The following is a 14,157-nucleotide window of genomic DNA, read 5'->3' as shown; positions in this document are numbered from 1 at the left end:
TTCTTATAGTTTAAAGTAAAAAATAAAATAAAATTAAAAGTTAAATAATTTTAAAAATAAACTAAATAAGTTTAAAAATTATCTACATTATTATCTTAAAATAGATAAATTTAAAAATTATATATATTGTTTATCATTTAGCCTATTATGCAAGTTTTTATTATTTTTCAAAAATTTGTTAATTACCCTTACAATAAGGTTAGACTTAGATAGCATTTGGTACTTTATAATGTAATGTGATTACAGGTAATATGATTACAAATAATGTGATTGCAAGCAATGTGATTGCAGGGAAGATAACATTGCAGTGTTTGGTATATAAGTAATGTAATGATTAAAATGCAAAGAAGATAACATTGCAGTGTTTGTTTTACAAATACTTTACAGGGTATGTAATGTTAATTTCCAAAACTATCCTTATATATTAAAATACAAGTTTAACATGTATTTTTTTATTGTTAATTTTTATATAATGTCATTTTTAAATATATTTTTAATTAAATGTATTTTATTTTTCATTTCTTATTACAAGTATATATATTTTTTTATTTTTAATATAATTTCTTATATTGTATATTTTATTTTAAATTTTTTCTTTAGAAGATAATATTTTATTTTTATTTCTTAATACGTTTTATATGTATACATTAATGTGATGGCTTCCTCTCTTGTAACCAATAGCAAATCACAATAAATTGTGATAGGGTGCAACCAAAAGTTGATATAACGACTGGCAGTATCAATGAAACCTTTTTGCACTCTTTTCTTGCACCCTAAAATCTAAAAAAAAAAATTGTAATGATTTCTTACTGTCAAGACCAATTTTACCCTAAATAAAATAAAAAAAATGGGAGGTCAAATCTTAATAAAAAGGCAAAAAAAGAGTAAAAATTCAAATTCAGGGTTAAAATGAGATTTTTTGGGGTCAAAACGGCAGCAAACTGCCTTTGGCTGTTTGTCATCGCATAGATCTCGAAAAGTTACACGGATTCAAAATAAAAATCACCCCGATCGGACAACCGAGCGCAAAGTTACAACTTTTTGAAGTTGAGTAGGGGAAGAGATTCCTATATAAACCAACGGGACATTTTTAAAATTAACTCTTACATGTACAGAAACATATGACACGTCATGTATAAAAATATGTGACATACCATGTAAAGGAACTGTGACATACCATGTAAAGGAACATGTGACACACCATATACAAAAACATGTGATACACCATATACAAAAACTTGTGACACGTCATGTAAAGGAACATGTGACACGTCATATAAAGGAACATGTGACACGTCATATATACAGAAACATGTGACACGTCATATACAGAAACATATGACATGTCATGTACAAAAATATGTTACACGCCATGGTTAAAAAAGTTTGTTTCACACCATGTTGAAAAAATATTATAATTATACGACATATTCAAAAACATTTTGTTACACTTTAATGCTAGGTACGAGTTCTGCTCAACCACCGACATTAAAATCTTCAGTTAGACTACAAAGCCAGGATCCATGGATTTAGCAATACTAGGTACGAGTTCTGCTGCTTTCAGCATTTCTAATTGGATAGAACTTGAAAACTATTTGATTACCCATATTTTGTTAAGGGAATAAAAACCAAAAATTACAACCAAACACGCAACATTTTATTTCATCACAATTACCTGTGCCTTTTGTTGAAGATTAGCCTAGAAATCCAACCTCTCTTGCCGATCAAGGGTCAAATTGTTTTAGTGATAAATCGTAAAATACAAATAAGAAGAAAACTTAAATTAACACAAAAAAATCAGATTAAAGAATATAAGAAGAAGATAAAAAAAAAAAAGAAAAAGAAGAATGGGAAATTTCAACCCACAATTTCAGATGATGAAGAAGCAGAGCTAGAAGTAGGATGAGCGACTTTAGCAAAATGGAGAAGAAGCAGCAGAAACCCCAAAAATGACGATTTTACTTCGAGTTTTTGAATAATTTTTTTAAAAAATAATGGGTAAAAATATCCTTAAAGATATTATAGAGTGCAATATAATATAATTACATTAATTTTAGACTATAATTACATTACATCCATTAACTACAATGTGATTACATTACAATCTTATATTACAATAATCTATTATAAAATAAATATTATAATATAATTTAATTAAAAATATTATAAAAAATATGAATTTACATCCCTTATACCAAACACACCCTTATTATAGCGTTCACCGTAAGCATCGCACCTATCCCCTCACTTCCTTTTCGGGCAGAAGCAGCCTGACCAGCTGGAGACTACATGCCCTGCCACCAAACTATTACATGAAACCTGATCTCGAGAATTGAGACACCTGGTCTCACCTTTGGCTTCATATAACACTCACCCACGTCGCCAAAAAACAACAGAACTTCTCATATAAACCATGGGCTCTTGGTTCAGTTCAAGCAAGAAAAGCAAAGAGGAAATCCAAATGGCGCTTGATAAGGTCAAGCAGATTGTTTCCTCCAACCAAGTTGTTGTTTTCAGGTATTGGATAAAGGGTAGAATTAAAATTCCAATTTTTTATTTTGTGGGGTTGGATTAACAATGAATGCTGCAGGTGGTAGGCTTAATGTTTGCTTATGGTGTTTGATTAATGATGGGATTCTAATTCTGAACTTGCTTCTTTTGCAGTAAAACCTATTGTGGTTTTTGCAATAGGGTCAAGCAGCTGTTTACACAGTTAGGAGCTTCTTACAAAACTATTGAATTGAATCAAGAAAGTGAGGGAACTCTTTGTTTGTTAAAACAATAAATTAACTAGTTTGCAGTAAAATTTTGTTTAGCATTCAACATGTACTCAGGAAATTATGTGAGTTTGTGTTTTTGAAAGGTGATGGGGATGATATGCAAGCAGCTCTGCTGGAGTGGACAGGGCAGAGGACAGTACCTAATGTGTTCATTGGAGGAATACACATTGGTGGCTGTGATTGTAAGCCCCGATTGCTTCAACTACCCTTTAATTGTTGTCATCTTCCTTTGGAAAATGTGAAATTGAATTGTACTAAATATGGATATTGTTCTCTACTATATTAGTTATGACCTTTAATTCTTAATCCTGAATTTCAGAGTCATGAACCCATTTGTAAGAAGTTGATTTACATTACATTTTCCTGATTAAAGAGATGAAGAAATGTAAAAGGTAGTGCTAATTTGGGTTATATACATGATAAATTTTCTGTTTCTGTTTCTCCTTTCAATCATTGCAGCTGTTGTGGCCAAGCATCAAGCAGGTCAGCTTGTGAACCTCCTCACAAATGCTGGTGCTGTTACTGTGAGCGCCTGAGATTGAAGTGTTTGGGACCAAACTCTGCTGCAGAGAGTTGCAAACCTTTTGTTTCCTATGTAACCAGTGTATGCTTCGACAATGCTTTGCATTTGATGATACTTGTACTTAAATGGTGTAATAATGATATGAAACTGCTACAGACTTTGTTTGGTTCTTGCTAATCTTCTGATTTTCTTGACTCTACATGCTGAAACAAGTAGATTTGGTGCTGTAGTTGTTAATTTGGACAATTTCTGGGTACATGCTCGGGTTTTTTTTAAGTACTTTATTGTAAGCAGAAAAGACGGACAGACATTGGACTAATGATAGCTGCTAGATCATAAGCAGAAAAGAACCACAGACATTGGTCTAATGACAGTTAAATTTTTGTAAAGGTTAAAAGCTTGTTTGGGAAAAAATGATCATAGTATAAGACCTTTTTTAAGATTTAAGCCTAATACAAAACTGTTCCAGTTCAATGGATTCCAAAGAAATTGTTCTAAATTTTGACCAAGCACTCTATTCTTATACGAGTAATTACTATAAAAGCTTTTACAGATGAACAACAATCAAAGCAGTGAAACAGGACAGAAGCCAAAAGGCTGCAGGTGCTTTCTTCTCCCATACAATGTCTTGCAACTGAAATTCATGTGTTGGGCGAAATGGGAACAAAAGATACTTGCAAAATACATAGCTGAGGCCAAGATAAAGACTCAAGAGTGTAAATCTATCTATGATTACAAGCATGCATTTTCTTCTTCTTATATTCAAATGTTTCACTGTTTCAGGATGATCCCATCAATTCCTTTGAAGTTCAGAGGAGCGAGCTTCCAATCCTTCCACATGGAAACACCGTTCTAATGTAGTACAAAGAAATCCCAATTTTCCAAAAGCATTTCCAGGTTCTTGAGCTTTTATTGAATGTTTAGCTAAAACTTCCAGAGTTTTCTTGTACTAGAGCTTTTGCTTGCATGTTCTGCATTGGAGAAGAGAAGATATTAGTGAAGTTCAATCCAATCCGATGAGTAAAGCTACATATGCACAAAGTAGGTTTCACTTACGTTTGAGATGTCTATCCATGAACTAAGGGTATTGAGAGCTTTTCCTGATAATTGTGTCTCACGAGCCAAACTTACTCCTTCAGCAAGCGACTTCACACAGCCACTGACTAGGAGAGCTGCTGCTGCATTAAGGATCTGATAGATTGCTATTGTATTAGAATTCTTTCATGATTACAGACATGGCATGCACATCTGCATGTGCACATACATACCACGCAGAGAACAAAGAAAGAAAGGAAATGGTTTAGGGTGGAAATAGCTTACAAGTGCATCCGCAATGTGGCCTCTTTCCCCTGCCAATATGCGCTTCAATACATCTGCATTGTACTCTGGGCTACCACCTCGCAGGTCATCTAAAGTGCAACGATAAATGCCAAATTCCACTGTCCAACAGACATTCTCATGTTCTTACCATTTTAAAGTGTAAACATAGCATTGTAAAATCTTTTCTGCTATTAGTATTCAATACACGATGATATTTATTACATCCATCAAGGACTCAGCTTCACTTCAGTTGTACTACTACTCTCTAATTTCAATGAAGGATGAAGAAATCATGAATTACCAACAACATCTTACATGGATCAAATGAGAATTTTTCAATTTTTTCTGGAGTGACATCAAGAACTTGCCCGGGCCCTGTGTACATATGTCAAGAGATTGTAATGATTTAGGCCTTAAAATAGGAATAAGAAAGTAAAAAAATTGCACATAAAGATGACATCATGGATGACAGTGCCAAGGGGAAGAAGGAACAAGAATCTTACCGAGGGGACTCATTTCATCTAAACCCTCTGAGTGAACAACTAATGCTCGTTTCATGCCAAATCGTTGTAGTGCATTAGCCATTTTGAGGACCTATCTCAAACAGTTACAACTCATCTCAGTGTTGAATTGATGGAGCAAACTATCAAATTACATACCAATGCAAGTGCTTTACTATAAATCGAATGCTTTTTTGCGAGAATGATAGTTAAGTAGAAAATCACATATAGTAGAACCATTGTATGAAAAATACGTAGTCCTGCATCATAGTTTGAGGTGGAATCTTCAAGACCGTTGCACCACTAAGGTGTTAAGCATGCAAGCACATCACTCTATGCACATCTTATAATTTTCTTTGTGATATTGATAACTACTGGTATATATTTCTGGAGGGTTTATGGACATAATCTTCATCATAATATCTAGTACACCAGAGTTAGGGTTGAAATTATAAGATTTCTATGTGTACTCACCGTTCCATTGAGGATCCAAACATAAATACATTTTGGAAGAGTTTTGAGACCCTCATTCCTCATTACCCTTCATCATCAGTGAGCATCTAAACTCCTAGGACAGAAGCAGTGAACAACTAAAATCACACACACACACACACACACACATGTATGTATATATATATATATATATATATATATATATAGATATATGTATGTAGATATATGTATGTATGTATGTATATGTATATATGGATGAGTACATAATCAGACAAACAAACAACATTACATGATGCTAATTGCAAAATCGAGGTATAATTCTTGGGGTTTGCATGACTTGAATTCCAAGAACCTAAAATGAACTCTATTCCCAGATGCTTTATCATATACTATCATTTTAGCAGAATATCAACAATGTCCAAAATATTCTACCATTAAGAAAGGACCTCTGAACATAACCGAGGAAAATTGGCAACTACAAGGTTCAACAAAGAAAAAAAATGAGGGTTTACCAAAAAAAGAACATTTTAGCCGAAAAGTTTTGACCCATAAGATGCTCAAACTGGCATAGATGGCATCTAACAACCTAAAACCCCCAATTTATCCAGCCAGGAAAAAGGGGAAAAGGGTTTACTGACTCAATTCCTAAATTGCGGTCTGGAAAGGGTAGCAAGTAATTCTGTCTTACAGAATGCCATGTGCAAGAATTTGTAGGTCTGCAATGGTATTGGGCTCATAGTTTGGTCAGATGCAACTAGGCCCAAAATGCAGCTTTATAACATCACTCTAAAGGTAGGAGATTTGAAATCATAATGGATACAGCCAAGGACATAATCAATGAAATCATCAGAATAATAATTCAAAAAAGAATAAAAAAACTGATTATTTTGGTATATAAAAACACACAACCTTTTAGAAATCCTCCTTTTCTTTCTGATCAGATTTTAGGCTTGAAGTTGGAGAGAGAGTAATACTTTTACTAATGCTAATGCTACAAGGCACTAAGGGCACTTACTAGATCTTCGTTGTAAACACCAACAACTGCGTAAGGCACTCTTGCAGGGTTCAACATTGGGCCCAATATATTGAACACAGTTTTAATTTTTAGCTTCTTTCTAACGGGGCTAACAATCTTCATTGCTGGGTGGTACTTTGGTGACATCATGAAACCAATTCCTGCTTCATTCACACAGCTTGTTACTCCCTTCAAGAAAAAAGAGAAAAAGAAAAAAAAAATTGTTGAATCAATAACACAATAAGATCTGTACAGAGTTATAAATATTATATTTGGTACACATTTTACACTCATTTAATTGAGTGGGCCAGCAACTAAGGGCTTCTATCTACTTGCCACTTAAATATAGTTGCAGAGACATGTCATGAGAAAACCACACAAAATAGCAGCATTGATAATATATCAGAATAAGTTATATATGATGTGATAAAAATGCATGAACAAAATGTCATGACGTAAACTGTCGAAAGCCACGTGAAGTTTTGGTAGCAATAATAGTTGACCTTCTTTAGGTGAAAGTTTCAGTCCGTACGCTCTGATGCTGAATATGAAATTACAAGACATAGGAATGATGAATCTCCATAAATTCTCAACAACAGGCCACACATTGGACCCAAAGATAGAAAGCCTTTACTCTATAGAAGCATGTTTCCATTTCATAAAAGTACAAACAGCATTCAAACTGAAAGCCTAACAGGAGCAACATGTGATTAGGTAGAACCAACATGATGGATAAATAGGGCAGCGTTAGCAATTATATTGAATATAGCTGGTTGTTCTATTAAACTTTGAAAAGATGAAAAAAGAAAAACATTTAGGTATAATTAACATGGTGAGATATTGAGCATCGTATAAGAGTTCTATATTAGAACTAACAGGGTTATCCATCTAGTAAGTACTGGCAATTGTTACAACACTTCCCATGCATTGGCCTGACGAGCATTGAATAAAGCACCTAGTAGTTCCGCCACACACCACACGCCCCAACCCCCTCCACACCCCCCCCCCCCCCCCCCCCCCCCGCGAAAAAAAAAAAAAAGGCTCTGACAATTCATGGCAAGATGCTTGATTAATTTCGTTTTTTAGGTGCTAATATATGGATGAATGAGCTTTACCAAAGTGCCAAGTAGGTTGGCTTGGGGGAAAATACTACTCATCACTGAAACAATATCATTTACATTACCCTAATGACAAAAGAATGGGAGAAAAATGTATTACTTCCCATGATCATAAAATTAGCAGAAGAGCTACTGGGTTGAAGAATGTCACAATGTTTCACACGCTATAAAAATTGCCATTCGACCCAGCCCGACATGGAAGACTAATTCTAGCATCACAATATCATCAATGCAACTATAAATGACATGGTTCAAAATATACCAACCTCTGGGTCCAAATCAATAACTACCCCCAGAGCTTCCAATACATCAGCACTTCCACAGGCAGAAGAACTTGATCGGTTCCCTTGCTGCAACAGAGACAATCAAACAGTAATTATAGCAAATGATACCAGTACATCAGACAAGCAATTTTGCATCCATAAAGGAAAAATAAAAAAATAACTTGCTATAACTTTAAGGTATTGTCAGTCACCTTGGCAACTTTTGCACCACAAGCTGCAGCCAATATTGAAGCACCAGTTGATATATTCACAGTGTTTGCACCATCACCACCGGTTCCAACAATGTCAACCACATCATTCAACCCTTCTAACTTCCAAGCATGCTTTATCATTGCCCTCGCCAAACCAACAACCTTAATAATAATAAAAAAAGAAGAAGTAGTCTTTACTCTGATTCTGGCCCCATTCAAATGGAAAAAAAAACACCCATTTGCATAAAGATCAGAGTACTTATTTCTCTTTATTAGGCCAATAAATATGCCAATCAATCACACAACTTGTCAGGAAAAATCTCTTCTTTGTAATCAAAAGTAGGTAAAAAATAAGATACTTACTTCTTCAAAGGTCTCGCCTTTGGCTCTCAACAAAACAAGAAAAGCACTAATCAGAGCCTCATTAGCTTCAGCTAACAAAAAATCGAGGGACGCCTCTGCCTCGGACTCCGTTAAATCCACTCGATTTATCAAAGATTCAATCAACTAAAACCAAAAAATAAAAACAACCCAGATTAGGAAAATGCTAATATTCATACGTCCTAACACCCCCAAAACAAAATTCAAAATTTTTTCTTCTTACCTCATTAATTGAACCTATTGATGAGCTCGGCTTTTCACGTTCACTGGACAGAGCAGAAACAGAAGCAGAGCCAGAAGCAGGGTCAGAAACAACTTTGACAATACGCTGATATGAGCAGCGGTCAAGTCTTGCTGCAAGGAAACGATTCCGAGGATCGAGGATTTTGATTGAAGGGCGGCGTTGAGTAAATGCAGAGAAAGAAACCGAAGAAGACTGCAGCAGAAACACTGTTCTTGCCATTGCTCTGCAACCCAGAATCAAGTCAAACCCGGAAAGCCTTTTACGTTAGTAAAACAAGAACAATCCACCGATCCCGGAATTTAATATGGGTTTTTGCCTTTCACTTTTCTTTCTCCTGCCCTTTGTTTTGTTTTGTTTTGTTTGAGAAAAACTGAAGTAGCCAACGGGGATGTGGAATTGTGGACTGTATCCCCCAAATCTATAAAATAATAGGAAAGTGGAGACTGAGATTGGATAAGGCAGAATGAAAAAACATGGGTGAAAATAAGATTGAGGGGGTTGATTTTATAGGAGCTTTGATAGGTACTGCGAGTATCCACCATAATTCTGTTTCTGAATATGGAAATTGAAAGGTGATTCGTCGGGATTTATGCCATACCATTTATAGCTGTGTATATCATCCGATGAATCAATTACTCGTATGCTAATCGTATTTTTTTTAGCTGCTCTGCCTAAAAGAACTAACCATGCCACCAATATTTGAAGCACAATTAGTGTATTAGAATTATAAAGCTTAGGTTAATTTTAACAAGTTGAATCTAAGTGATGGCAAAAAAAATTGAAAGAAAACCCATTTGGGATTAACTAATGTGAATGAGGATACATGCATCTGTTATTAAATCAAATGTTCAAATGGATTTGGTATTTTTATTTCCTAATTTATTGACTTTGGTTGTTAATTTTTACTACCATATTTGCGTCTTAGCTTTTATACAAAAACACCCGATACAGAAAAAACTCTACTTGATTCGACAGTTCAATAATTTATCATCCGGTCATTGTTCAATGTTTTTGAAATTTTTCATTAGAGAAAGGGAGACTTGAATTGAATTTTTTAAATATGAGATACATATATCTATTTTGAAATCAAATATTTATATATACATTTATCTTGATCATTTGATAACTTGTTATTCGATCAATGTTCAGTGCTTTTGAAATTTGTCGATCAATTAAGTTTAAAAGATAATTTAGATTCAATTACTTGAGATTGATTATTAAAGTTTGAAGGATAGCTTTCTTTTTTTAGTCGAAGCATTCATAAGGTAAACTCTTTTAACTAAAGAAAAACAAAATCTGTGATTAATGTTCAAAGTTAACCACATCTTTCAAAGAGATTTCAGCAATATGGAAGACAAACCCAGAACAATTCTGATGAACCCTAACATCTATCTCTCTTCTCTCAACCAGAAATCAAAAAGTATAGCATGTTCTTAAAGGTATGGTGCAGGCAACATTGTGCTAATGTAACAATAGCATTTACATCATATTGATAAGCAAAGTTGAATCTATGTTTTCAAAGGGGCGCTTCCCATCATTCACATCGACATACATATAAAAAATCCTGCAAATAAATCAGATAATTAGGTATATATATGCGTAAATCATTGAATTTATTATATATATATATATGTGTGTGTGTCTGTGTATGTGTGATTTTAGATTACATAACGAAGAAATAGTTTTTTCTTTTTCGTAAATCTTACACCACCTAATTCAGGATTCTAATAATCGGATATCTCTTTTAAAGATAAATTAGTTATATAAATGGTTGTTTCAATTAAAACTCAACTATGTTTCAGTTTGGTTGAAGAGTGAGAGACAGAGAGAGGTACCTGCCAATGCAACCACCAATGACCATGTCCTTTTACTCGACGCTGAGCCTTCTGTGCAGAGAACAGACTTTGATTATTGAAACATTCAAAACAGGGTAAAAATAACTAAAACAAACAGTGTTAATTTCTTCTTCATTGGGAAGGGCAAGCCTAGCTTGATTTCCATGCAGGCTAAAAGATGGGGGTGACAATTTTAGGTGCAATAACTTAAATTCAATATGTCAATTAATTTAATCGTATATAAAAATTTCGAATCCAATTTTTAAATAAACGGATACATATATCTATTATTGAATCAAATATTCAATCGACTGTTAGTTATTATAATTATGTACATAGTAATCACACCACTAGGAAAATGTATCATATTTATCATCTCAAGAGGAAAAGCACTACTTGTCATCATCTATAAACAAAACTAAACTTGCAATGGAAATGGCTATCACCCTTAAAACGTTGAATTGTTGCTGCCGTCAGCTTAAACTGATAGATGGTTTTATACCATAGATAGAGGAAACATAGCATTAGGCTAAGAGTGGTCCTTAAATCGGATTGATGCTTTTTATATATAAGCCATTACTTGGTAGATATGTTGATATGATTTTTTTTTAAGTATTCGTGTTCTACACATATTCAATAAATATAGAAAGGTAATCCTTACAAGTATATTAAAAAATTTTAAAATTTTAATCATAATGTGTTCACACATCTAAATCCAACACTCACCCTAATCTGAATAACATTGATTGATAATTATGTTACTCTAATTCTTAATTGTTTTTAAATATCCGTATTTGACACGTATCTAACCTTTTAACTGTATAAAAAAACTTAATTTTGAACGTAAATTCATATCTAACACTCGTCCAAATCGGAGTAACATAGATTGATGGAACCGAAAGACAATTTGGTGTCAATCAATTTTCTCACCTGAATCACAAGTGGTGGTGGAATTGAAGCTGCCGCACATGCACAACTGCGTAACTCCATCACTTCCAAACCCACATGCTCCACCGGTGGCCTCACAAGCCCTACAAAACTCATCATTTCCTTGAACCGAATACTTGACTCGGATCCCATATGACCACCCACCAGCCCCATCAACTCTCAATGGAGCAAGGCTATAAGCACTACTATACCCTTCACACTCAAGCTTGCTCAGATTTATAGCCTTGATGGCCTCAAATGGCACAGCACAACACTCTGGTGGGCCTGACCCAAAAACTGACCCTACCTTTTTGTGACCCACCAGGCTCCATGCCGGGCAATCATAGTACTCTTCGCATCCCATCCCGGATACATTCCTGCAAGGCAGGTGCTTTCCAGGGAAACCCTGGAAGAGTGGTGATTGAGCTGAGCAACCTATAAGCATGAACACGTTATCAGGCGTCGGATTGAAGTACGTCGACCGCCATTGCTCGACTGCGAAGCCGTTGCCTCTGCCGCCTAGCACGATGGTGTCACAAGTTGACATGTGGGGGTCATGTAACGTGAGCGCTTGGTAAGCATAGTCTATGTCTAGGACCCTGTATGATCCTGAGCTGATGTGAAACATCAGAACATCGTTCATGCAGAACAAAAGGTCTCTGAAACCTGGATGACCGCAGCCATAGTCAAGAGCAAAAGGGTAATCTATGGTGAGATTCCCACAATATGATCGGCATGAGTTAGCTCGGACGGCGGCAAAACTTGGTCTAGCTAAGATCAATGCCAGAAAACTGAAAAAAGAAGTGATCAGGAAGAGTGAAGTCATGGCTGTGAGTGAAAAACTGAGAGTTTAGACAGGAAATTTGTGTTGCAAATGAATAAAAAAAAGAGAAAATGATACTTTGCTTGGACGGTAGAGGAATGAATGTTGGGTTTCTGTGAGAATATGATGCTAGGAGAACTTTATTCACATGCATTGCTTATACTTTTATGTGTTCTTCTTTCACTTTCATGAGGAATGATTAGGGTTTTTCTAAATGATTCTGCTGGCTTTTTGATGTGCTGCAAGCTTTAGTTTGCTTTCTGAGTTCACAGATGAAAATCTACATAAAATAATGGTTGATGGGTTTGCTTTATAATCTAGAAATATTTTACTTGTCTGTGACTATAACAGTGCAAGTGGAAAGCAATTTAAATTAGAGATAACAATGGAAAAGAGATTGTCAGATGGATGCTAATTAGCAGATGGCCGGACAAAGGCTCCAAATCCCTTTATTTGTTAATCATTTCTTGCTTACCTTCTGTATTTTTTTTTTCCTTTTTAAAATTTCTCAAGGAAATTATCAAGTAACTAGAATGATAAGATCATTGCTGATCAGACTTTAACACTTGAGAAGAGGATAAGAAAGAGTTTATGTTAGTGTAAACAAATTGCCAGAAAGAAAAACTAAAACTCCCAAATTACCAAATATATATATATATATTTATATATATTTATACACCTACTTACTTACTTTGAATATTGAAGGATTTCTTAATTTGTTAAAAATTGTCAAAATTCTTTTATTTTTATAAAATTTTTAATTATTTTTTAATAATTAAGTTCTGTCTAATTTTTGTAATTTCAACTTTTTCCATATGACATATTATGATTTTTTTTCTCAATTAACACGTGGGCTATTTTTTAAAAAAATTAATACCCTTTGGATATCTTTTGGTCTCACAAGAATTAGATTGTGAATTTTCAATAAAGTTATTAAAATACTTTAAATTCAAAATTAATTTATTTATTCACATTTAATGATTTTTTAATAATTTTATAGAACAAAATTAATATCTTTATAAAAATAAAACTTATTCACGAAATATTAATAGAGAAAAAAAGATATCCATGAGTACTCATTGAGAAAAAAATCACAAAATGTCATGTGAAAAAAGTTGAGATCACGAGATATGTAGACGGAATTTATTTTTATTTAATTTTGATATTGATTTTTAATATCTGAATTGATTTACCTTTATTATTTTTATTATCGTGTTCATTTTAGTTCTTTTTTAAGGTTACTCTATTGGAATAAAATGACTCGAACAAACCCTACTGGGCTTTCTCCTCTTCTAAATTCACCACTGCCTCAGCATATGAAGTATTATGTGGAGAAGCGAATCAAGTTATGGAGAATGGGTTTGGACAGTGGAATTTGGCTTGGAAATGGCAAGGACCCGAACACATTCGTACATTTCTGTTCCACTGCCTACATGATCATTTGTTAACAAATAAGGAAAGAGTGCAAAGACGTTTGACTAATGGCTCCTTTTGCTCTCGATGTCACTCTACTGAGGAATCGATTTTACATGTGTTAAGGGATTGCTCCTTTGCTATTGTAACTTGGACAAGAATTGTCCCTCGAGAGCAACATGACAATTTTTTTGCTTCATCTGCATCAACGTGGCTGTCTCTTAACCTTAGTACAGATAAGGATCTGTTCAATGATATTTCTTGGTCAATTATCTTTGGAGTAACCTGTTGATTCCTTTGGAAGTGGCGCAATTGTTTTATTTTTTATGGGAAAAAAATCTCACTAGAAA

At 34.2% G+C, this 14,157-nt stretch overlaps 3 protein-coding genes across 4 annotated transcripts; 1 reads left to right on the top strand and 2 right to left on the bottom strand.

Moving 5' to 3' along the window:
• Positions 1 to 2,228: 2,228 nt before the first annotated feature.
• Positions 2,229 to 3,480, top strand: GRXC1 (Thioredoxin superfamily protein). Its single transcript, XM_018118119.2, has 4 exons — positions 2,229 to 2,517; positions 2,665 to 2,753; positions 2,864 to 2,962; positions 3,240 to 3,480. The coding sequence occupies exons 1-4, from the start codon at positions 2,414 to 2,416 to the stop codon at positions 3,314 to 3,316; spliced, it is 369 nt and encodes a 122-aa protein (XP_017973608.1). The 5' UTR covers positions 2,229 to 2,413; the 3' UTR covers positions 3,317 to 3,480.
• A 312-nt stretch (positions 3,481 to 3,792) lies between these two features.
• LOC18603931 (tryptophan biosynthesis 1) lies at positions 3,793 to 9,366 on the bottom strand. Its single transcript, XM_088804492.1, has 10 exons — positions 8,789 to 9,366; positions 8,548 to 8,691; positions 8,185 to 8,346; positions 7,976 to 8,059; positions 6,592 to 6,780; positions 5,127 to 5,217; positions 4,939 to 4,998; positions 4,624 to 4,742; positions 4,360 to 4,494; positions 3,793 to 4,274 (listed from the first exon to the last, which is right to left on the bottom strand). Exons 1-10 carry the CDS (start codon positions 9,026 to 9,028, stop codon positions 4,224 to 4,226), a joined length of 1,275 nt encoding a protein of 424 aa, XP_088660618.1. The 5' UTR covers positions 9,029 to 9,366; the 3' UTR covers positions 3,793 to 4,223.
• Positions 9,367 to 10,070: 704 nt separating this feature from the next.
• Positions 10,071 to 12,433, bottom strand: LOC18603930 (wall-associated receptor kinase galacturonan-binding protein). 2 transcript variants are annotated; one of them, XM_007036195.3, is made up of 3 exons: positions 11,575 to 12,433; positions 10,645 to 10,695; positions 10,071 to 10,373 (listed from the first exon to the last, which is right to left on the bottom strand). In XM_007036195.3, the coding sequence occupies exons 1-3, from the start codon at positions 12,395 to 12,397 to the stop codon at positions 10,348 to 10,350; spliced, it is 900 nt and encodes a 299-aa protein (XP_007036257.3). In that variant the 5' UTR covers positions 12,398 to 12,433; the 3' UTR covers positions 10,071 to 10,347. The 2 variants fall into 2 exon arrangements, with proteins under 2 accessions (XP_007036257.3, XP_007036258.3); XM_007036196.3 differs by having other exon boundaries at positions 10,645 to 10,692.
• Positions 12,434 to 14,157: the final 1,724 nt, after the last annotated feature.

The sequence above is a fragment of the Theobroma cacao genome, chromosome 3 (assembly GCF_053813885.1).
Source record: "Theobroma cacao isolate CCN51 chromosome 3, ASM5381388v1, whole genome shotgun sequence".
NCBI classification, from domain to species: domain Eukaryota; kingdom Viridiplantae; phylum Streptophyta; class Magnoliopsida; order Malvales; family Malvaceae; genus Theobroma; species Theobroma cacao.
The sequence above is the reverse complement of the archived record's forward strand: the minus strand, read 5'-3'. Positions and strand labels throughout refer to the sequence as shown.